The following is a 23,742-nucleotide window of genomic DNA, read 5'->3' on the forward strand; positions in this document are numbered from 1 at the left end:
GATACATTGGAAAGATAACGATATAAACAAAACTGCTAACTAATGGATAACAATTGAAACTAGTTAAGTCTCCTTAAGTAATTAAACTACTCTACTCTAAGATAAAATAAAGACAGGATAACTTCAAATACTTCAAGAGCTTCATAAGATTCATGCTTGCAAGTAGTGTATCTGTTGTAGAATTCTACTCTCATAAAATTAGAGCCATTAAAAACTGATGAAACTTCTAAGCAATTCCTTTAATTTTTTTCAGATTGATAAGAATGACAATGTGGAAACGCGTATAGAGAAAAGGACTTTGAAAAAGTGAGCTGACTCATTTGATTGTTTGCACTTTTTCCTATTTAAACAAGAGCCCACCAAGGTTGTCTCTTTCAAAAAACTCAAACCAGAGTTTCTCTTTTATAAATATACACCACACCCTCCTTCATCCATTCCCACATCTCTCTCTCTTTTCCCTCTTCACTTCTCAAACCACCAAACAGAAGATTAAAAAAAAAGATGACTTTAACATTACGTTCATCAACTTCTTTCATCAATCTTAAAGACACCAGGAGCCTGAAAACTCCTGAGGAGTTCTCCAGCAATAATATTTTCTTTGCACAAACAAAGCCGTCATGCCGTATCCGAGCTGCGAAGAGCTCGACGCTGCAGGAGGCGGCACAGCTCTCGCGCGAGAAGCCCTCGATTTCCACAGAAGGGTGGAGAAATGAGGAGCGGCCGGAGAAGCTGCACGCGCTGTCAGGGTGCCACAGCGCGAATAATGATTCAAGGGTGCCTGTGTTCGTGATGCTGCCGCTCGACACGGTGACGCACGGAGGCAATCTTAACAAGCCGCGAGCAATGAATGCAAGCTTGATGGCGTTGAAGAGTGCAGGAGTGGAAGGAGTGATGGTGGATGCTTGGTGGGGGTTGGTGGAGAAAGATGGGCCTCTCAAGTATAATTGGGAAGGGTATGCTGAGCTTGTGCAGATGGTTCAAAAGCATGGCTTGAAGCTCCAGGTTGTCATGTCTTTTCATCAGTGTGGAGGGAATGTTGGAGACTCTTGCAGGTACGGCCAAAAACGCGTTTTTAAACAAAATCACAAAAAAAATGTGTTTTTAAACAAAATCGTAGAAAGAACGTGTTCACTTTTATATCGATTTATGTATCTTTTATTTTATTTGTGAAGTCCAATGAATTTTCTCTTGGTTTGGTATTATTTTTAGGATCAAGCTTAGGTGTGGTAAAAAACAATTATAGGTAATCCATCTATGAATTAAATTTGAACTATTGAAAAAACTACATGAGACAGTTTTTATTTTGTAGTAATTTTGGTTTAAGACCTTTTTATATTTGTATGTTATTTAGGGATACGATTTAGTATTAAGAATGGGTTTGGCCTCGCAAGTTTGCAAGTCAAAAGTGTGCTTAAAAAAAAAAAAAAAAAAAACACTTGTTTCTAAACAAAATATTCATTTATGTATATTTATCTCAATTGCGGGACATTGTCAATCGGGTGTTCTAAGAAATTTTAATTAAGAGCCTTTTGTTTTTTTGAACTCTGCAGCATTCCATTACCTCCATGGGTGTTGGAAGAAATCAGCAGGAACCCTGATCTTGTCTATACAGACAAATCAGGGAGGAGGAATCCTGAGTACATCGCCTTGGGTTGTGATTCATTGGCTGTTCTTAGAGGAAGAACACCCATTCAAGTCTACACAGACTACATGAGGAGCTTTCGAGAAAGATTCAAAGATTATTTGGGCGAAGTTATTGTGGTAAGAAGCATCTACAAACATATTTAATTAACGCCTATTGCATCTTGCTACTAAATTAGGCAAGTCATGTGGACATGATTCATGCTTAAAAACTAACATAAATCAATTATATTTGGATAAATTTTAGCTAGAAATAATGAGTAAAATTTTAAGAACTCAACTTTGATATTATTATCTTAAGAGATGTAAAAGATCCTGATCCCAAAATCACAATCTCAAGTTTGCCATTAAAAAGGTTTATGGATATCAAATACCAAATTGACAGGATATGTCTACTTAAAGTAGTCATTTCATTTCCGAAGTGTACCAGGGGAAATCATTGCTTTCAGCTCAAGGAACTGATGTTCAAATTTTTGCAGGAAATTCAAGTGGGAATGGGTCCTTGCGGGGAGCTCAGATATCCATCTTATCCAGAGAGCAATGGAACATGGAGGTTTCCTGGAATTGGAGAATTTCAATGCTATGACAAGGTAACTCTCGTAAGCTTAAAAGGGGAAGAAAAATCCTCGTATGTTTAAATCATGGGCCACAGCTGTTGATGATGACCTAAAATTCAATAAAAGCTTTACTTATCAAAAACAATAAGATGAGAAATTCTGGTTCCCTCCCTGGTTATTACAGTGTAAAAGATGCCATTTGAGCTAAAGCTCATCAACAATAAAAGAAAAAAAAAAAAAACTATTGATAATGACCAATACAGTAATACCAAATATGTAACAGAAGAGAGACTCAAAACTATGTTATATTCTCTCACACAAGCTTCTATCTCATGCAGTACATGAGAGCTTCCCTAAAAGCAGCAGCAGAGGCGAAAGGGAAGAGTGACTGGGGAAGAAGCGGACCGCATGATGCCGGTCAATACAATCAATTTCCTGAAGACACTGGATTTTTCCGCAGGGAAGGAACATGGAACGGTGAATATGCACAGTTCTTTCTGGAGTGGTATTCTGGAAAGCTAGTAGAACATGGTGATAGAATCCTTGCTGCTGCAAAAGGAATCTTTCAAGAAACTGGAGCAAAACTTTCAGGAAAAGTAGCTGGAATCCACTGGCATTACAGAACAAGGTCCCATGCAGCAGAGCTAACCGCCGGATACTATAACACTAGACATAGAGATGGTTACCTTCCAATAGCGCGAATGATGGGCAAACATGGAGTTGTACTTAACTTCACTTGCATGGAAATGAAAGACGGAGAACAGCCCGAGCATGCGAATTGCTCGCCGCAAGGGTTAGTTCGGCAAGTAAAGATGGCGACAAGGAGTGCTAGAATAGAACTTGCAGGTGAGAATGCTCTGGAGAGGTATGATGAGAGTGCATATGGACAAGTTTTGGAAACAAGTAGGTCGGATTCTGGCAATGGATTGTGTGCATTCACGTTTTTAAGACTGAATAAGAGGTTGTTCGAAGAAAACAATTGGCGGAACCTGGTGCAATTTGTGAAAGGCATGTCAGATGGTGGTCGAAACACAAGACTTTCGGAGTGCGACTCCAGTGGAACTAACCTGTACGTTGGATTCATCAAAGAGAAGAATGCAAAGGATGTTAAAGAGGTTGCTCTTGTATAAAGACTATCTGTGCGTGTTAAGTTGTAATAATGCATATTTTAGTGTATTATTATAATGTAAAGAAAAAAGGAAAACAGGAAAACAGGGTGGGGGGGAACCATAATACCTATACACTATATATAACCTGTCTCTTATGCTTAGCTCTGACAGAGTTAAAGACAAGAATAGAATTCTGTATCTGCAACACCTAAAGTCTGTAAAGTTTGGAGCCTGAATTTTTCTAAGGCATTAAGTAGTCGTTTGACTAGCATAAAAAAAGGCATTTGCCAAACACCTAATTTATTTAAAAAATTTGCTGGTTTTTTATTTTCATTAAACAGGTCTAAAAGAATTTTTAAGCTTTTAAGATTGTGGGTATAGCTCCGGAGAGTCAAGAGCTCAAGCTTTGTTATGCTGGCTAAATTTTCTATTTTTTCCTTAGTTCTTTGGAAATCTGAAGTTTAGGATTTTTTTTTTTTTTATTGAATTCGAATATTATTTCCTTACTTACATGTAAATGTCTTAAGTAAGTAGAGGACATCATATCATGTGTAAATAAGTGCACAAAGGTGGACAGCCAAGACCATTACTTAAATTAACAAATAGTCAATAGGTTCCTACGGATAAAAATGCAATATAGTTAACCCAAATCACTTGAAATGGACAGAATGCTATTTTGTTTGAAGAGAACAACCATAAACATGCATCATAAATGCAAAGAACTTCCTTCTATTAATTCAATGCTAGGCCATCGTTTCTATAATCAACAAACAACAATCAAGTAATTTTTGAAAAAGTATAGACATGTATTGTTTGTAGCATTTCTCAGAAGAAAAAAAAAAATCACTCATTTGAAGTAGTTAATATCAAATAACTACCTTACAGCAGGAGTAGTAGTTAATATCAAACAACTATCTTCCAACAGGAGAAGTGTATCCTCAAAGTAAGGTTAACATGCCAAGGTTTTAGAAATGTCATCTATAGCCAAACAAAATTCTCAAGTATAACATAAGCAAACATGAAAATGCACTGCTAAAGATGGCTCAGAGACTGTTTAAAAATTGTCTGAAAAGCTAAGGGATTTGTCGATTAACTCAATCACAAGCTTTATGGACGAAATTTCTTTTATATCTGCCCTCTAGATGCTGTGGACTTTGACAAAGCACCTGGATATGCAAACATTCAAACATTAGAGTTTGAAGAAGCGTTATTCTTATGGAATAAATCATGCAACCAACTTCTTGTGGACTTCAACCATATGCTTAAGGATAGGCACATAAAAACAATGCATTACAGGACTCTCTAGATCAAAAACTACTGTAATGGATGCCAGAGATATATAGCAAGATAACAGTTGCCATAGCACACGTACTCAGAGTACAGCACAGTAAGGTGGTTGCAAGAAAGAGATAAAATTATATTAGTGATACATCTAATGTCTTAACCTATAAAAATACAAGCTTTCTAATTTATGTTCAGGACATAAGTAAACATCCAGACATTCAAGAAAAGAGACCAGATAAATTTCAGTGTATTGGAAGTGTCTTTTGTGACCTATCACAGATCTAAACCTAGCAACTTTACCATTTTACACAAATTTCTTTACAGTTATATAGCAAGTGTATGCTGCCACCACATTAAAAAACTTGAGTTAAAGAGCAACAAAAGAAAAACTACCATTCTTAGAGGTTCTGCTCCAAAGAGGACAACATCCTTCTCATTTCACATAAGACCTAGTCATCTTAAAGGAAGTTAAAACCCATACTATAGGGAAAGCGTCAACCCAAACGTTCTAACCTCAATGGGAACAACACAAACGCTAAGATCTTTCATGAGAATATACACGGGTAAAACAAAAATGTGATCGACAAGGTAGCAAAGGATGAATTTCTACATCTTCTCATTCCATTTACGGCCTTCTTGTTAATTTAAAGTAAGCTGGAACCCATATTACAGAAAAAGCATCAAATTATGTGACCTAACCGCAATGGGAACATCATAAACACTGAGATGTTTCATGAGAACATACATGGGTAAAAAACTAAAAACAAAATTCTGTGGCCACAAGGTAGCAATGCATGAATTTCTGAAAAGAAAGTAAGCTGAGTTTGCGAAAGGCTGTTGTTGCTTTTCAGAAATCTAGTGGCTAATTCACAATCACAACTGTTTTCACAATGTCTCCCACATAGTTACCAGCGCATATCACAAAAAACCTATCTTTTATTGTGCAATCGTACGTATAACCTAGCATCCTGAAAATCAAGAATACCAACTATCAAGCTCATCACAAAGCACCTCCAAAACACCACAATACTTCTTCAACACAACCAGAGCAAAACAAAATAACCAATTTTGAGAACACAATTAGCTAAAATTTTCTACCAAATTCAAAAACCAAGAATACCCACATTGAATTATGAACCAAAGAGACAGAATAGCACACCATTCAGGAAGGAGGAGGAGAAGAAGAAGCTGCAGAATCAGAGCTTCCACGGCGAAGATCTACGATCAACTCGCCGAGCTCTTTGCGGGCGGACTCTCGGCCGAACATGAATCCGTACCTAAGAGAGAGAGAGAGAGAGAGCAAGAGAGATGAATTTCCCGAGAAAGTGACGCAAAGTTGAGAGGGAAATGGGGAATTACTTTTACATTACATTACCAGAAGGAAATGGCAGAGAAGGCGCCAGCGGTGGCGATTGTATGAATCAGAGTGAAGCTCTTCTCCATTTCCTTCTTTTTCTTTTCTTGGTATTAAATTCTATATATTTAATTTAAATCACTCACAGAGAGATTGTGAGGTTTTGGGGTTTTCCCAAAGGGTTTTAGTTTTTACAGTTCCAATCACCAATTTCTTTGCCGCGTGTTCTTGGAGTTTATTAATAATAATAAAAATTAATGATCTTAATATCCTTATATATGTTCTTCAAGTTTATAAATAAAAATACTAATTTTAAAAGTTGTGTTGTTGATTATTATCACACAATTTATACGTGGTTTTAACTTCAAACCTCGTTTCTCTTATTCACTTTTTATTTTAATTAAATTAAATATTTTACATATTAGATTTCCTTTAAATTAAAGGAATTGCTTATAAGTTTTAATTATTAATGGCTCTAATATATCTTATTTTTAATTTAATTTTTAATTTTATAATAAAATTATAATATGATATGGCAAGCACGCTGACATAGCACTAACATACAATGCAAAATTAGACGAAAAACTCACAAAATGACTCATTTCAAATTTGTGATAAACTTATGCAATATCCGAAATAATAATAATAAAAGCTCAAGGAAAATTTGTAAAAGTAATGCTATACATTATCCCATTATTCTTCATCCTCCCAAAGCTTATGTGATATGATCCCTCGTAACATTTAATACATGAAAATTGATTTATTGGTTAGAGGGACCACTCCACGTAGGCTTTGGGAGGGGGATGGGAGCAATACTAAGGTGATGTAGAGCATTACTCAAATTTAAAAAATGCATATTGACTCGGGAATTTATCTTAGGTTTACCTTAAAAATTATATAACCACATAACTAATCATTAAAATTAATCCAAGCAATAACGATATCACACACAACAATTTTGATGTCGAAGTGAAAACCCTTTAAATGTAAAACTACTCAAGGATAGTCAACCTCATAAAACTAATTTATTATATAAAATTAATTATAAACAGTTTATAATTACAAAACCTTGCTGTAAAAACATGTCTTGTACCCAACAAACAACCCATTTGTCTTCTATTGCATTAGTTACCGAATTTTGATCAATCTCCTATTAGGTCTCCCCTACCACTTAGAACTCCAGTGGCTTTAAAGTTTAGGGAATTTTGTGTGGTTTATGAAACTCTAAGAGAGGTAAGGAATTGAAAGCATAAGGATGCAAATAGTGTCTCTTAGCTCACAAAACAAAGGCCACAAGTCCCACTAAAAATTGTGCATAAGTATGCTTATATAGGCCTCGAGAATATATGAGATTTAGGTGAAAGTCGGTTTATGAAAAACACAGTATAAAGCCATGGCATTCAAATAGGTTAATGTCCCATTTGAAGGTTTGCTAGTGTTTCATAGTTTTCTTAGCATCGGCATTCAAATGTTGTATGAATGGGCTTCAACCAATTGTCTCAAAATCTACTTCTATGAACACCATGTTCAACACTTTCGTTCAATCTGTCTTTGATCGAGATTGTGACTGAGGCTCTCAAAAGTATTTTGTAAAACTCAGTTATTCAACCTTGTTCAAACTTTGTACGACCGTCCTTGTGACCGAGCCTCTCAAAAGCTTGAACATTATCATACTTGAACCCCTCGTTCGAACTCCTTTCAACCGACAATCTCTAATCTTCAATTTTCAACACGATTTGGACTCCAATACAAAAACCAACTTGACACCCTAACTTAGACTTGCAACCAAACTAGTTTTGACACTAAATTTGCCAATATAAAACCTAACAAAACTTGTCCAACAACTTGAACCTACCATTAAGATAGAATAACTATCACTACAATTTACCATTGAATCCAACAAAGTTCTATATGTTTTCTGTTTCTGCAGAAGCTACCATCAGCCTCAACTCCCATCCATATCTACGTCACACGCAGAATTAATCTTGACACTGAAACTACATGTTTACAGACCATGAGTTATTTGTCTAATTACCAAAAGTATTCTAGCTTTGGAGAATGCTATGAGCAGGAAATATCAAAAGTACATTAATTTATTAGCACACATGAAAGTTTAGCTTATTGCAACTTGACCAACAAGTAATTATTACAAGTTCAACCATCAAACTAAGCACCTTCACTTCTTTTCAATAAAATTCTTGACAGTAGATATTATTTCAATCTCTGCTTCAACAATTAAATTGTCATTGAGAAGGAAGCCCCTTGATGTATCCTTGAGCTCACTTTGCAACAGGAACTTCGGGTAATCGTAGCCCCTGACCGAGTTTGAGAACCAATTATAATCTGCAAAAGAGAAGTCTGTGAAAATACTTTCAAACCAAAACAACCTATAATAAGGAAAAGCTCTTCAAAAGTATTGAGGAACAAATTTCTCATCCTCATAATTGTTTTCTGAATCAGATTTTACATGAGATGAAGTCACAAACATGTTAATCTGTTGCACCAAGACCTTGTCATGATATAAGATAGCAGAAGTGTGAGTTCACCTGTTAGCTCTGCATGCTTTCCCTGGCTTCTCTGGTCCTTTACACGCAGGGTATATTTAGCATACAATTTTCCTTTGGGGGGAGCAACTTCCCAATCACCCAACGATAAAAACAACCTAAAATAGACTTTACCGTCTTGATTTGAAACTGCTCTTGGATATAGCTTCAGCTCCCTGTGTTTCAATGGAGAAACAGGTAACTTCAGCGACAAAAGCGAGTCAATTGTAGTCATGGGGTGCAGAATCTAAAATGACACATACCATTTGCGTGCTCCAATTATGAACTCCAGCGTAAGATATTCATTATTTATTGTTGAAAACTTGCTATAAGTCCAAGTGCGGATGCCTGTGATTGGAAAACTCAATATGGACAGACACTCCCCCTTACCAGTATAATTTGTGACAAAAACCTCAGCGCCAAGTACGCATGAATCATTAACAAGGTATCCATTAGAAGGATCACGAAAAGTATCAAGGGAGAGAAACTGTGAAAACCCCCACTCGGTTTTCATTGCATGAAAGAGCCTTACTTTGCTATTAGCATCTACATAAAGGAAAATAAATCATTATATATCCAAGAAAACACCAAGTATAAGAAGAAACTCAATTGAAAATATTTTTTTTCCATTTGTATAAGAGAAGCTACCTTGCAGTGTCAAGTACTCGCCCCGAATCTGATCCAGCACAAACAATCTACAGATTGCATTAACCTTCCAACCAAGAGGTAAAGAATCTGTTTCTGCAATCGCCAAGTAGAGTGATATGTGTTCCTGCCCATTACATTCTTTCCTTCCGTTTGGATAGAAAGACAGTCTCCTAAAGATGGAAAAGAACCAAAAGGCCAGCTGCTAAAATCGATCAAAAGAAAAAATCGATGACATATTCACAATAAAAATGGATCCAAACATACCATTTATAGCCACCAGATTCGAAAACGTCTGAGTCATACTTTGCCTCTTTGTCCTCTGGAAAGATCGTTAAGATATTCGAAAACGACTCAATCTTAAATATGTAGTGAGTTGGTGGCAGCTCTCTTGTAGTTGGTGGCAGCTCTCTTGTAGTTGGTGGCAACTCTCTTGTAGTTGGTGGCAGCTCTCTTGTAGTTGGTCGCAACTCTCTTGGAGGTTCCAGCTCTCTTCCAGTTCGTGGCAGCTTTCTTGGAAGTGTACGAACTTCTGTGGAGGGAAGGAACATTCAGGTTACTTCACATTGCCTGAAACACTTCGGCATAAAATTTGATAGTCTAACAAAAATTAGATAGAAATGAGGAATTTGATCTGCAATTTGGAACCCATTACATAGTGAGTCTATCAAATAAAGCATAATAGGTAACGAACCAAATTTAGCAACTTAGACATTTCAGATTAACCAAATTCTGTCAAGTCCACTCATAAAATGACACTTTCATTCGCTTGATATGTTAGAATAAATGATAAGGATAAAATATCCTTTAATAAATTAGGATTTATTGTTATCGGGTTTAATTGTAATCAAATCATTCCATAGTTATTTTATCTTCACCTACCACAATTCTCCTATAAATAGGAGTCATTAGTAATGTAAAACATTATCAAAGAATAATAGCAAGAAGTAGCCCTTTTGGGTTCTTCCCTAATGGTGGACGTAGGTATCTAACACCGAACCACCCATAAATTCTTTGTATTTTTTATTTATTTATTTCCTTTAATTTTCTTTATCATTATCAATTTCTTCACAATATACTAATAATCTATATATGTAGATATCATCAACTTGGCAAAATTTTGCTTATAGGTTAGCACAGGCGATGAGATCAGTAGAAGCTAGAATAGAATTTCCCTTTGCTTCTCACCCACAAACCATAACCAATAGATCATGGCCTCCACGATCAGCCAACCCCATCCACACACCCACTTACACTTTCGATACCCAAAATGTTTGTCAAAACTTTTCCTTCAATGGAAGTAATGCTTGCACATAACAGTGAGCACATAGCTTGTCCAAATATTTTACCTTCATTTTTATTATCAAATATCAATATATACCACATCTACATTTCAAAATTAATGGGAAAAAAATGAGATATGTGCACAAACTATATGCACAAGAGATATGCCCATATACCATTCTTTTGCATATGAACCCAAGAATCATTTTCAAGCTAAACTATATGCAAGTCAAGCCACTAACTTGACTTATATATATATATATATAATCCACATCCGCTATTCGCCCATCCACATGGGTTACGGCGGATTTTCAGCCCCCAACCCCAAGTAGGCGGATACCATATCTACTATCCGCTTATATGCGAGCGGAGAGTGATATCGATATGGGTAGCCTACCCAAATAGTTTATAAAACAACATTGTTTCGGGATTTAATCCCAAAACGACGTTGCTTGGTGGTTTGAAGTGTCACTAAAACTCTAAATTGACATTGTGTGTCCACTATCCAACTGCAGACATTATTTCAAGATAATTGAAGTCAATTCTTTTCTGAGAATATAATTCAATTCCATTCTATCTTGTAGTTTTCTTTCAATTTACTTGTATTGCCCAAAGTTTATAAATAGATACATAATTTTTTTCAGTTTATAAATAATCATATGGCCCAAAGTTTACAACTCAATTTGTATTTCCATATTAAAATTTACAAGTGTTTTTAGTTCTAAAATTAGATTAAGCCCATCTAAAAAAGCTCATAAAAATCTTTAAGAGAAAAGGCCCATATAAATAAAGTCTATACTTTTTTTTTTTAATAAAAAAAAAAAGGCCTAAAAAAGAGCCGAAAATGCAAAGCGGATGGCACGGGCGATTAGTGAAAAAAACTTGCCCGCCCGTGTGCGGTTATCGGTGGATTTCACCCCGCCCGTCCACTAAAATCCACCCTCCGCAGAGTGTATATGTGGATACAGAACAAGGGTATTATCCACTCATATAGTGCGGTTTACACCCATAAAAATGACTAACCTTGTCATATTTGCAAAAACACATACCTTCTTCAGGTGAGCTGAAACAATACTCCATGGGGAGCTTTTGATATTCTGAAAATCTGCTTGGTCTTACTCGTGAGAAAGATTTCAACCCTAATGTGCTTGTAGTGTAGCCCTACAATCTAACTACATGCAGTTATATACTTCTTAAAATTCCTAGCTTGACTCTTGTCTTTAATACCGTCAGATTCTTGTGTCAATCACAAAAGTGAGATAAAAGCAAAAGTAATGCCATCTCTTTTCAGTTGGTTTTTTTTTTTATTCCAATCTTCATCTCTTCATTTATTCCTTTTTTTTTTTTTTTTTTTTTTTGCCTTCATCTTGTCCTTTTACTTCTCCTTTATTCCTTGCTTTGGTTTTGGCAAAATCGCTGAGTCTGGGATACCACAACCTTCCTAACATTCCATCTTGGATTAAGTATGTTAGCTTATAACCCGCGCAATGTGCGGAATTCTTCATTATAATTTAATTATAAAATTTAAAAATATTATAATCGTACTTTTCATAATTGCAAGAGGAAAATTTGAATTTTGCTTAATCAAAACATTCATATAAAATTAGAAAGAATCTCTAATATTGTTGGTGTAATACTTAATAGATTTCAACACAAATAAAACTCAAAATTATGAACATTCGAAAAAGTACTTTGGTTGTAGAAAAAAATATGCGCAAGATTCTTTGTTACAGTTTAATTTCAAAATTTAAACACATCTCTATCGAACTTTTCATTATAGGTTGTAAAAAAAAAAAAAAAAAAATTATCACGCCCTTTTAAATAAAAAGACATACAAAGGGTTATACACCAATATATTACTCAACATAATGACACACAATCATACACAGAACATTGTATAAATGTATAAGTCGCATAAAATTTTACTATATATCATAAAGCCTTTAACTTTAATTAGTTTAATCCATATAAATTAAAATATACTAAAATCTTTGTTCCCATATGTATAGTTTAAAATGAAAAATATAAAGAAAAAAAAATAGTGAAAAGAAAACTTGGATTATGATTATCAAAGCATTAATAGAAAGTTAGTAACAATCATTAATATTATTAGTATTATACTTATTATATTTCATACAAATTATAAAACCCATATAATTATGAGCCTTAAAAAAAGTACATAACAAAATAATAAAAAATATTTCAGTCAACAATGCAATCAAATAATCATCTCACATTATATTCAATCTTAATTATCTCTTAGGTGTTTCGAAGTTCCTTTTTTGTATAATAATCAAATAAATTTTTGCCTTCTTTTGCTTTCAAAAGCATAAAAAAAAAAATGCATAAAAAGTACTTAAAAAAAATATCTGAAAAACAAATAAACAAAAAATCTCATAGGCAAAAAGGCCTCGGGCAAATATCAAATAAGAACCATGTTATATCGAACAATTAACAATTTTATAAACTAATGGACACTAAGCAAAAATAAGCCCCAAGATGGCCGTTGTGATTTCACACTTTGGTTTGGACATTGAATATATAATTGCTCGCAAGATGCTAATCATATATATGTGTGTTAGTGTGTGTATATATATATATATATATATAAAGATTATTTTTGCTAATGAAATCAAAAATAAATACCTAATCATTATGTTGAGTAAAAATCCGACAATCTATACGGTTAATAATTAATATACAATTATATATTTAAAAAAACAAAAATAATGCAATGAAATTTTTTTTTATTTTGTTTCTACATCCAATCATTTAGTTCATCTAATTCAACTATAACATAGAATATTATGTTATATACATATTAAAGTGATTAAACATAATAACACATAATTTGATTTGTATTATTTGTTTCCTTATTTGATTTTGACATTAATAATATTTAATTTATTGAATAATTTATATATGGAAAACTCTTCAAATATAATTGAACACCATTAATTATGCTAATTTAATGAACCGGTTCACTCTTAAAAAGCCGGTTCACAAATTATGCTTTAAAAAATCGGTTTAACATTAAAATAAAAAGGGTTCACGTCACATGTCACAATATTAAGGCACTTCTAAGAGTGATTCGGCTTTTATATATATAATAATATATAATATATATATGATATGATATGATTATATAGAGATGAGCATGAGTTTTAACAAATTAATAAAAGATGGGCATGAGTTTTAAAATATTCTTCATTTTATATTAGAGATGAGCATGAGCTTTAACATGATCTTATTTATTTTCTTGAAAGGGAAGAGGATAATTTAGAAAAACGTGAAAGTGAATATCTCCATAAGCATATATTTTATGACATTAAAATAAAAATAATATATTTAAACTGAAACAGAACAATTAACACATATTGGAATGCAATTATGTAAACTCATTTAGTTTACAAAAATATAGATTCTTAGCAGTAATGGAAACAAAACACAAAAAGAGACTATACCAGTCTGAAATACAAAACATTTAAGATTGCCCGAGTACTACTTGCCACTCAAGCAATATTCGAAGGAAAGACTCCAAGGGACATTAATACATCATTTATAATTTATATTAAATTTCAAGATTTTAAGAGAAAAAGAAAGCTATTAAATTTCAATTGATCCTAGGCTCTCTCTCGTTTAGGGTGCGTTTGGGAGTGCGTTTTTTAAAAAATAATCTGCGATTTTAAACCAAATCGTAATTCTAGGGTGTTTGGGATTGCGATTTTAAAAACACAAATTTTAAAATCGCAAAGAAATCTGCGATTTTCATAAGCTAATTAAAGGGTGCTTATTTGAAAAAATGCGAATTTAAAACTAAATCACGATTTCTATTAAAAAGATATTTGGCGCAATAGTTACCTTTTTTAGAACGGGAATGGAAAAAAATACCAAGACTACCCACCTAAAATATATTAAAACCCTTCTTTTCTCTTGTTTTTTTTTTTTTTTTTTTTCTTCATCCTTTGTGTCTTGTTCATCCTTATTGGTAATTTGATCATGAAACCGCAATTATATACTATTGTTATCCAAACACTAAATTGATAAAAAAAAATATTTTTTTGTATGTTTTACCAAACGCCTGTGCGATTTTAAAAAGTAGCGATTTTAAAAACACAATTTTTAAAATCGCACTTATTGAAATCGCACTCCCAAACGGGCCCTTAGTAAAGAAGTCCCAAGTGTTTCTCCTTTTATTCCTTTCTTTATTCTTTTGGTTTCCAAGGCAAGATGATCTCTTACTCTTCTCGTGGTTTACTCTAATACACCTTTAAAATCTATTTTAAGTCATCCTTATCATATCAAATAATTGTGTAACATATATAATATCATCTTACCAACCCATTTCTTAGAAAAAAAAAAAAAAAATCACTTGTTCAAAGTAGTTAACATCAAAAACTATCTTCCACCAGGAGAAGTGAATGCATGAAGTGAGGTTAACAAGTCAAGGTATTAGAATCTACAGTAAAACAAAATCATCAAGGATAACATAGAAAACATGAAAATGTGCTAGTAAATATGGCTCAAAGATCATTTAAAACAAATGTCTGAATACCTCAGGGATTTGTCGATTAACTCAATCCCAAGCCTTAAAGATGAAGTTCCTTTTCTTTCTGCCCACTTGAAACTGTGGACCTTGACCAAGCACCTGAATATTGCCAAGATTCAAACTTTTGCGTTTAGAGAAACGTTCCTTTGAATGAATAAATATTAAATCATGCAACTAACTTCTGGTGGACTTAAACTCTATCTTAAGGCTAGGGTTCATAAAGAAAAATGGTGCACTATAGGACCATCTAGATCAAAAACTACTGTAATGAGATACCGGAGAAATATTAAAGCAAGACGTACAGCAGTTGCCACGGTACAAGTATGCATAATTCAGCATCCTTAGGTGATTACAAGAATGAGATAAAATTAATTAGAGATAAATACAAGGTTTCTAATTAGTGTCAAGACATAAGTAAACATTCAGACATTCAAGAGAAAAGTACCCAAAAATGGATTTCATTGACCTTAGATCCATGGCAAGTATCTTGATTTGTGACCTATTACTGATCTAAGATTGTGTTTGTTTCAGCGTAAAACGTTTGTGAGAAAATGGTTTTCTCATTTTTAGATGTTTGGTACAGGCGGAAAATGTTGGTAAACTGAAAGTATTTTTTGAGTCCATGGAAAATATATATGATTAAGCGTAAAATGGTTTATGTTTTGCACAAGCAAAATTCAATTTCTGCTTGGATGCAAAGTTACAACAGACACCTACCTCTCTCTCTCATCCCCCGCTTGATGAAGAAGAAAAGTGGGTGTATGTACCACGTGGTAGGGTCCAACTATATGATTTTCCATAGATTTACGGTTGCATCCCCCGCTTGATGAAGAAGAAAAGTGGGTGTATGTACCACGTGGTAGGGTCCAACTATATGATTTTACATAGATGTACGGTTGGTATAGCAAGTCTCAGCAAAATCTCAGATAAAGAACAACAAAAGAGAAATTTCATTCTTAGAGTTAGAAGTTCTGTTCCAAAGAGCACAACATCCTTCTTCTTTCACCTACGACCCTCTTGTTATCTTAAAGGAACTTCAAACACATATTATAGTGAAAGCATCATGCTCAACGATCTAACTCTAATAGGAACATTATAAAAGCTAAGATGTTTCATGAGATCATACATGGGTGGAAACAAAATTCTGTGATCGACAAGGTAGCAATGCTTGAATTTCTGACTCCAAAAATAAAATGAAGCTGAGTTTGCAAAAGGTTCATGTGGCTTTTCTAGATTCCAACCCACTAAACTGAAAGGAAAGCCTATTCTATAAATAAGACCACTAAATAATATTACTTTGAAATCTATCGGTTAATGCATAAGTCACAAGTGTCTTTCATAATTTTACCATCTTATAGCAGAAAAACCACATCTTGCATAGTGTGAAATCCTATATACAGCTCTAGCATTATGAAAATCAAGAATACCCACTATCAAGTTCATCACAAACTGCCAAGAGAATCAGAGAAAAACAAAAGAACCATTTTTGAGAACCCAATTAGGAAAAAAAAAAATCTATAAAATTTAAACGTCAAGAATACCCACATTGAACTATTAACCAAAAGAGAGAATGGGCATACCATTCAGGAATGACGACGCGAAGAAGAAGCTGCAGAATTAGAGCTCCCGCAGCGGACATTTTTGATCAAGTCTCCCAGCTCTTTGCTTGCAGACTATTGGCCGAACATGAACCCGTAACTGTAAGAGAGAGAGAGAGAGAGAGAGAGAGAGATTTATTTCCCGGGAAAATGACGAAAAGTGAGAGGGAAAATGGGGAATTTAATTTTCTGTTTTCCCCATTTATTCAATCTAAAAAAAAAATATGGGCTTTACTGAAAACAAGCTAAACAGTTTGTATATATATTTTCTTCCATATGCCGATCAAAATGGTGTCCAAGTTTGACGTGCAGACTGCTGCATACGCTGCAATTTTTCAGAGTAAAGGGTAGCCAAACTATTCACCCCTTTCGAATTTTGGAGGTGACCGAGTCGATATATGGAGATAGCCCGCCCAAAAATCTAGAAAGGGAGCCTAATTTTTTTTTAAATATAATAATAATTTTTTGGGTTTTGTTTTTATTTTATTTTATTTATTTATTAATGAATTTAAAGACATTTTGAAAAGAAAAATATAAAATAAGTCACGTGACATGCGTGTGATCACTTTCGCATCAATTCTGATGCTACAATTAACCTAAAAAAGAAGTCCTTTTTGTAAAGGAATGATAGTTTGAGAAAGCTAAATGTCATTTTTTGAAATTCCATAGTATAAGTGAAAAAGTTGCAATACTTCGTCAGTAAAAGTGGTTTTTTCCCTAGATTTAACTCATTTTTTTCCAAGCAAAATGATAGGAAAGGGTGACCAGAATAATTACTCTATTGGGACGTGATCATAGTATCATATGTCTGTTGGGAACCAATAATAAGAGGGTCCTTGACGGTAAGAAACCGTAGGCGCTCTCTCAAATCAATTAAATCATAGATTGATCTAGTCCCACCAAGAACACTAGCGACACCCAAGCTAGTGGTATGAAAATAATCTCAAGCCCTTCCCATTTTAGGATTCGACTCCAAGATCTTTCACCCACCAAACCATTAAGAATTAGCCCAAATGCCACCTTAGGGTGATGAGTTTATGTTTTAATCCAAGAATATTTGTGTTCTTAATGTGTTGGTAGCCTTTAGAAATTGCTCTAGAGAAAACAATTGTAAATTCATTATTATTGATGGGTCCCGTAATTTTTTCTTCACATTGAAGGGTTTTCCACCTAACAATTTTAGCGTCTTGCTTATGGATGCTTGATTTATTTTTCTGCATTGTGTTTGTGAGTTGGTTTTTGGTGTTTCTAAGTTATTATTTCCTATTTGATTTGCACAACAAGAGATGAAAAATTAATCTCAAAATTATCAATGTTTTTGTCCTTATTGACATACAACATAATACTCAAAAATTAATCTCAAACGGCATTTTCAACGAGCTCAAGAGCTTCCAACGAGCTAAATTTGAACACAGAAAGACATGTTCTACAGCTTGAATCAAACTCGAGTTCAACTCAAACAAGCATCTTCATATATAAACAAGCCTATCTTAAAAATTCTAAAGCACGGCTCGATTGCAACCCTAGGTCGAAGATAACAAGACTGGTTCCAGCATCGGTTCCAAACAAATAACAAAACTAACCGAGGTTGTTGAGGCCTTGAGCTTCAAGTTATGAATTGTCAATGTTTTGTCCTTATTGGCATACAACATAATACTCAAAAGTTAATCTCGAAAATACCCTATTGATTACAAGGGGTAATAAGCGAGCCACCTATCTATCATGCCATAACACTCCTTAGCCTTGTATTCTGGAGCAACATGACCAGCACCCTGTGAAGCACAGTTGAGTTCATAAGTATCCTTCAATATTTTCTAACAAAAATACTTTGGGATAAGAATAAATCAATCTTTTTTACCTTTACAGTTGCATAATTCAGAGTAAAATCATTATTTGTAAACTTCTCGGTGTATCTGCAGCAACATATATAAATATAGCATTAAGAGAGTAATAAAATTAATAAGTTAAGGTTGAAGGGTATGACTCGTTTAATTAAATGAGTTAGGTTATATTCGATCTATATAGTCTAATACCCATATTTCGACACAACCCGCGAACCCAACACCCGACATGAAATTAGCAGGTTAGGGTTGAGAAGTTTTTGACTCATTTAATTAAATTGGTCAAGTTATTGTTGACCTATATAGTCTTTAATCCATACTTCGACACACGAAAACGAATTACAAGAAATTAGCAAAATGAAACTTACCCAGCAACTTGGCCATCCACATACCATGCTCGCCAAATGTCGGAAATAGTCAAATTTAGAGAACGGATCCAATTTTGCGTACCAATATGGGTAACAGACATGTCATGATCACCGCTGTAAAAAAAAAAAAAAAAAAAAAAATCGTTCTTTTATTTAGCGGATGTTTCTAAATAACCAATAGTAAAACAAAATAACAAATTTGAAAAAATAAATAAAAACAAAAACAAGATAATTGGAAAGAGGGTTACAAGAAATCACCTGTATATAAGAGCTCGAAGGTTTGTGTTACTAAGATTCTTATGATACTCAACACTACTGAGAACAGTCTTTGTATAAGCTAAGCTGCTATTGCATCTTTTCCAAACACCAATTGTTCCCTGTTTACAATATCATTACTTTCTTTAATAATTTGAAATTTTTTTCAAATTTTGGGTAAAATTTGTATCATAATTATGTGATTGTTGGTAGAATAATACATACATTTCTAACGTTAAGGGCTTCCCGCACGCTCTTATCGTTAGCCCAGTTGCCCGAGAGCACATAATTATATTCCTGGAAGAAAGTGCATGCATTATTCACTTAATTAATTATTACTCGAAATAATCTTATTAAAACAGAGGATTTATTACCCGACACCAATATGCAGGTTCTGTTTGCAAAAGGAGACTCTCATCAATGTTCTCTTCTAGATATCTTCTCTGTAGATATTCTTTGCCTGATCTTGGAGTTGCTGTTTGGCAATTAGGCTCCACAACTTGCATAAGGTTTATTTGAAGAATCAACTGCATGCATGTACTATGAAAAGAGTTCAAAAACCGTCTTGATTCGTATATTTCTTAATAGAATACAATTGATCGGAGACTGATTTTCACCCCCTCATCGTCAAATTATATGATAATCGTATAATAGTTGGTAGAAGATTTGACCTCATCAATGGTTTGCATATCCGACACACATGCTGTGTTGTTGTCGTCTACATTCACAAAATCGCCATTGCAGCTTACTTTCACGGACTACAAAAGCACAAAACATTGCTTGATTTAAAGTGATTTTATACAAGCTTAAAGAAGGTGTAGATATAGATATAGATATAAATATATACCTCATAGAGTTCATCTGATATAAGGGTCAACCGGTGGGCAAATGGGACTCTTGAATTGTCATCAACATATGAATCTGTCTTTGGGTTTCCAAGCACATACCCCTGATAAATTGAATGAGGATCATGTTTAGAGAACCTTCTCAAGAAACAAATAGCAAAGGGTTGTTGTAAGATCAAGAAATTGCAGTTTCCTAAACGCGTTTTTAATTCGCGAGTAAGAGGGTACGTTTTTAAAAACACATAATTTTAAAGGTTAAACTACGATTTTACTAAACGCTTAATTGAGTTTTTAGAACTAACGTTCTCAAATCGCACTTTTTGGAATCGTAAATCCAGACGAACTGTTAGTCAAGTTGTTGAATAAGAAATCAAACCTTAAGATTCAAATAGGGCTCTGGTTCATCTAAGTTACCTGCATGCACACAAAACAAAGCTTAAAAATATTTCAGTTTTCAAACAAAAGAAATCATATCATAATGTCTTTTAATTAAGTATTTCTCATGCTTTACCATCAAATATGTTTTGAACAATAATAGGAAGAGGAATGCCCGAATATGAATCACCACCAATGTAGAGTATATTCTCCAAATACTGAGGGTGTTGTATCAACCACTGCAAATTAAACAACAAAGATAAATATTTTTTACCCTTTTATGTGAAACACTAATCTATTTAATTTTCACATTTTTCTGTGCTGATTTCCACATACTTTCTTTAGAAACTCGTAAATCTGTGATGCAGATTCAATGTCATCAATATAGTAGCCTTCTTGGGTTGTTGAGTAAGAGAATCCAGTGCCCACTGGTGCATCTACATATAATATATTGAGGCCCTGCAAAAATTAATTAATTAATTATACATTTTTTTCTAATTAAATAAAAAAAGATTACACGGGATTTAAAACCAAAAGGAGTGAGTTTCTCAACAAACGACTCAAGACAAAAATACAATGCAAAAAAAACAAACCAAGAATATATTTTGGACAAAAATTAAGAAATGAACAGAAAAACAACAGTCGTAACAAAAAGAGCACATAAAGGAATAAAGGAATATACACGAAGAACATAGGCATGGTATATGAGATTTCTCACCAATGTCCATGTATATGGGTTGTAATGGAGGGATGGTAAGCTACCATTGTAATCTACATAAGTAAAACCCACTGGACCTGCAAATTAATTCGTAAATGTTTGTATTAATAATACCTTCATTATAAAAAATAAATAAATAAACAAGAAGTCAACGTCATTCTGCTAATAACGGCTATGGGTTTTAACGGTAGCTGTTAACTAACTTTCCTCTTACGACTTTTTTTAGCCGCAGTTTCGAGGCTTCAAAATGGACCAACGTCCAACTGTAGGTCGTACTCTGTCTTCATGCACGTGTTTGTTAAAGTATTCGACTTGATTATTAAATTTGTCAATTTTTTTTTATCAATTTAAGTGTTTTTTAATAAATAATAATTTAACATACATGGGTTTTTGAGAGGTTTTTGGCATTCTCAAAAAAATTTAATACTGGTTTTTTTATACGGTGTTTCCATCAAATGTTTAATTTTTTACTCTCCATATGGCATGTCTACTCTTAATATCACATGAATTTATTTTATTTTATTTTATTTTTATAATAGCAAATTGGGAACCTTTCGAATTCGAAAGCAAAATTTTATTTTAAGAATATTTTATAAACATGTAATTTTTATGACTTATGATTTAACATAAAATTTAAACTTAAAAGTTGTCCTTTTTTTTTATTGAGAGCTTCTATGGTCCGGTCGGTCTGCAAACCACCCCTTTTACAGCTCCCAATCACCATTTGTCACATCATCCATTTAACAAACATGCAAAAAATAAAAATGAGCTCACCCACACCAAATCAAAATGAGAAATACCCGCAAACCCAAGAAGACCCACACCACGATGCCAGAGACTGACGGTCCACGGAGTGGGGCGTGACCCACAGGTCTGACCTGCCTCAAATTCGCCAAGAATCTGCCTCAAAATCTGCTTCTAATGCCTCAAAACTCGATTTTGAATTCAAAATTAAAATCTAGAGGTGAAAAGTTAACCCTTTAGAGATTTTATCATCCTAAATGCCAGAAACCGGCTCCGAAGAGAGGTGATCCACGGTGGGAGAGAGAGAAGAAGAGAAAGTGGGAGAGAAAGAGGAAGAAAGAAAATTTTCACTGAACTAGAGAAAGAGAGAAGATGATCCGGTGAAAAAGAGAGAAGAAGAAAGAAAAAATCAAGTGTATTGTGTTTCTTCTTGAGTTTGTGCATTTTTTTTTTTTTTTTGGCTGATGTGTCAACTTTTGATTGAATACTGTAAATGTTAGGTTTTAAGGCTCATCTGGACCAAAGTTAAACTCTTTACTATTTTTACATAAATGGGCATGCACACTTATGTTGAGACTAACATATTATTAGAGTAAAGATTCTGAATTTGAATATTCATCTTGTGTTGGACTTGTTTATTAATTTAGAGTTTTAACCGATACTTAAGAAAAAATACTATGAACTTTTAAAATAAACGGTAATTTACATAAGTACGGAAAACGAGAAAGAAAGGTACCGCTTTCATAAAAGAAGGCAGAGAGAACAGAGCAGCCAGGGCCTCCAGTAAGCCATAGCATGAGAGGGTCTTCTGAAGGGCTCCTCTGAGATTCTACGAAATAGTAAAACAGTTGGGAGTGGTTGGAATCACCTACACCCACGTATCTGATGCATGCACAGATCCCTTCGCCATTGTTGTCAGCATCATTCATCGATTTCATGGCAAAGAAATACTAATAATACAATTTGAAAACAAAAGGAAAAAAAAAAAAGCTTACCCTGTTTCAAGACTGAAGGGAAGATCACCATCATAACCAGGTAGCTTGGTGACAATAGTCTGAGAGGCAGCAATGCCGGAGAAAGCCAAAAGAAGAAGAACATGAAAGCCACTGCATAAGAACAAATTTCTAAAATTTTCTGGTGCCATTGCTTGAAAGTGAAGTCACCCTTTCAATGCTCTGCTCCAAGTTGTTGTGCAGTATCCTACCATAAATAGATTGAAAGAAATCGACTGGTTTAATTGGAGGAGGAGAAGTCAGTAGGGACCCTCCAGTCCACTTCAGAATAAGAAGGTTAGTTACCAAGCTATCCGAAAAAATCAATCAGAAATAGAATGATTAGGTAGAGGGCACGTGATAAATGCATCAATCTTGGAAATATATAGTCTCTCTGTTTTTCAACATATTAGGCAGGGGTGTAAAAAATTATCAGGAAACCGGGGAACTAAAAAACCGAGAAATCGGTTTCGGTTCCGGTTGAAAAAAAAAACCAAAAATTGAGGACCCCAATTCCGGTTTTGGTTCCGATTTTTGGCACCCGGTTATAACTGGGTAAGTGAGTGCATATATTATTATTATTATTATTATTATTATTATTTTGCTTTTATTTTTACTTTTTAATGTTTAGTTTAGTTTTTAGTTTAGGTTTCACTGTGTTTGTAATATGTTTATGAACTATTTTTATTGTCAAGAGGTATTTCTTTTGGCTGGTAGTTTATTTAAATACTTGTTTTATTTTTTATTTTTTATTTTTTTTTTGGGTTTTGAATTGTTGTAGTAAGGGAGTAGTTCTTGTGGTTGTTGGTTTGTTTAAATGTTTTCTTTAGGTTTGTAGTTGTGAGGAGATATCTCTTTTTATTGTTGGTTTGTTTAGATATATTATGTATTAGCCTATTAGGTAAGCTTTTAAAATGATTTTTAGGGCATTTTAAAAAATTGAATTTTTATTTTTAAGGCCCATATAGGCAAAAAAAACATTGATTTTTTTTAGGATTTTTGAGCTTTTTTAAGTTTTTTTTTTTTTTTAATTATTTGGA

The 23,742-nt window shown here is 33.8% G+C and overlaps 3 protein-coding genes across 3 annotated transcripts; 1 reads left to right on the forward strand and 2 right to left on the reverse strand.

The window, feature by feature from the left end:
• Window positions 1-429: 429 nt before the first annotated feature.
• On the forward strand, window positions 430-3,556 carry LOC132175029 (beta-amylase 3, chloroplastic). The gene is made up of 4 exons (XM_059586827.1): window positions 430-1,052; window positions 1,551-1,761; window positions 2,121-2,231; window positions 2,537-3,556. Exons 1-4 carry the CDS (start codon window positions 502-504, stop codon window positions 3,326-3,328), a joined length of 1,665 nt encoding a protein of 554 aa, XP_059442810.1. The 5' UTR covers window positions 430-501; the 3' UTR covers window positions 3,329-3,556.
• A 4,463-nt stretch (window positions 3,557-8,019) lies between these two features.
• On the reverse strand, window positions 8,020-11,584 carry LOC132176118 (uncharacterized). The gene is made up of 6 exons (XM_059588246.1): window positions 11,467-11,584; window positions 9,401-9,665; window positions 9,137-9,306; window positions 8,752-9,034; window positions 8,492-8,664; window positions 8,020-8,288 (listed from the first exon to the last, which is right to left on the reverse strand). Exons 1-6 carry the CDS (start codon window positions 11,495-11,497, stop codon window positions 8,122-8,124), a joined length of 1,089 nt encoding a protein of 362 aa, XP_059444229.1. The 5' UTR covers window positions 11,498-11,584; the 3' UTR covers window positions 8,020-8,121.
• Window positions 11,585-17,917: 6,333 nt separating this feature from the next.
• On the reverse strand, window positions 17,918-22,897 carry LOC132175197 (serine carboxypeptidase-like 18). Its single transcript, XM_059587065.1, has 14 exons — window positions 22,706-22,897; window positions 22,447-22,592; window positions 20,967-21,043; window positions 20,585-20,707; window positions 20,385-20,487; window positions 20,250-20,287; window positions 19,876-19,977; window positions 19,700-19,786; window positions 19,403-19,555; window positions 19,254-19,325; window positions 19,032-19,150; window positions 18,774-18,887; window positions 18,423-18,477; window positions 17,918-18,336 (listed from the first exon to the last, which is right to left on the reverse strand). Exons 1-14 carry the CDS (start codon window positions 22,852-22,854, stop codon window positions 18,253-18,255), a joined length of 1,422 nt encoding a protein of 473 aa, XP_059443048.1. The 5' UTR covers window positions 22,855-22,897; the 3' UTR covers window positions 17,918-18,252.
• Between the last annotated feature and the right edge of the window lie 845 nt (window positions 22,898-23,742).

The sequence above is a fragment of the Corylus avellana genome, chromosome ca3 (genome assembly GCF_901000735.1).
Source record: "Corylus avellana chromosome ca3, CavTom2PMs-1.0".
Classification (NCBI taxonomy): Eukaryota; Viridiplantae; Streptophyta; class Magnoliopsida; order Fagales; family Betulaceae; genus Corylus; species Corylus avellana.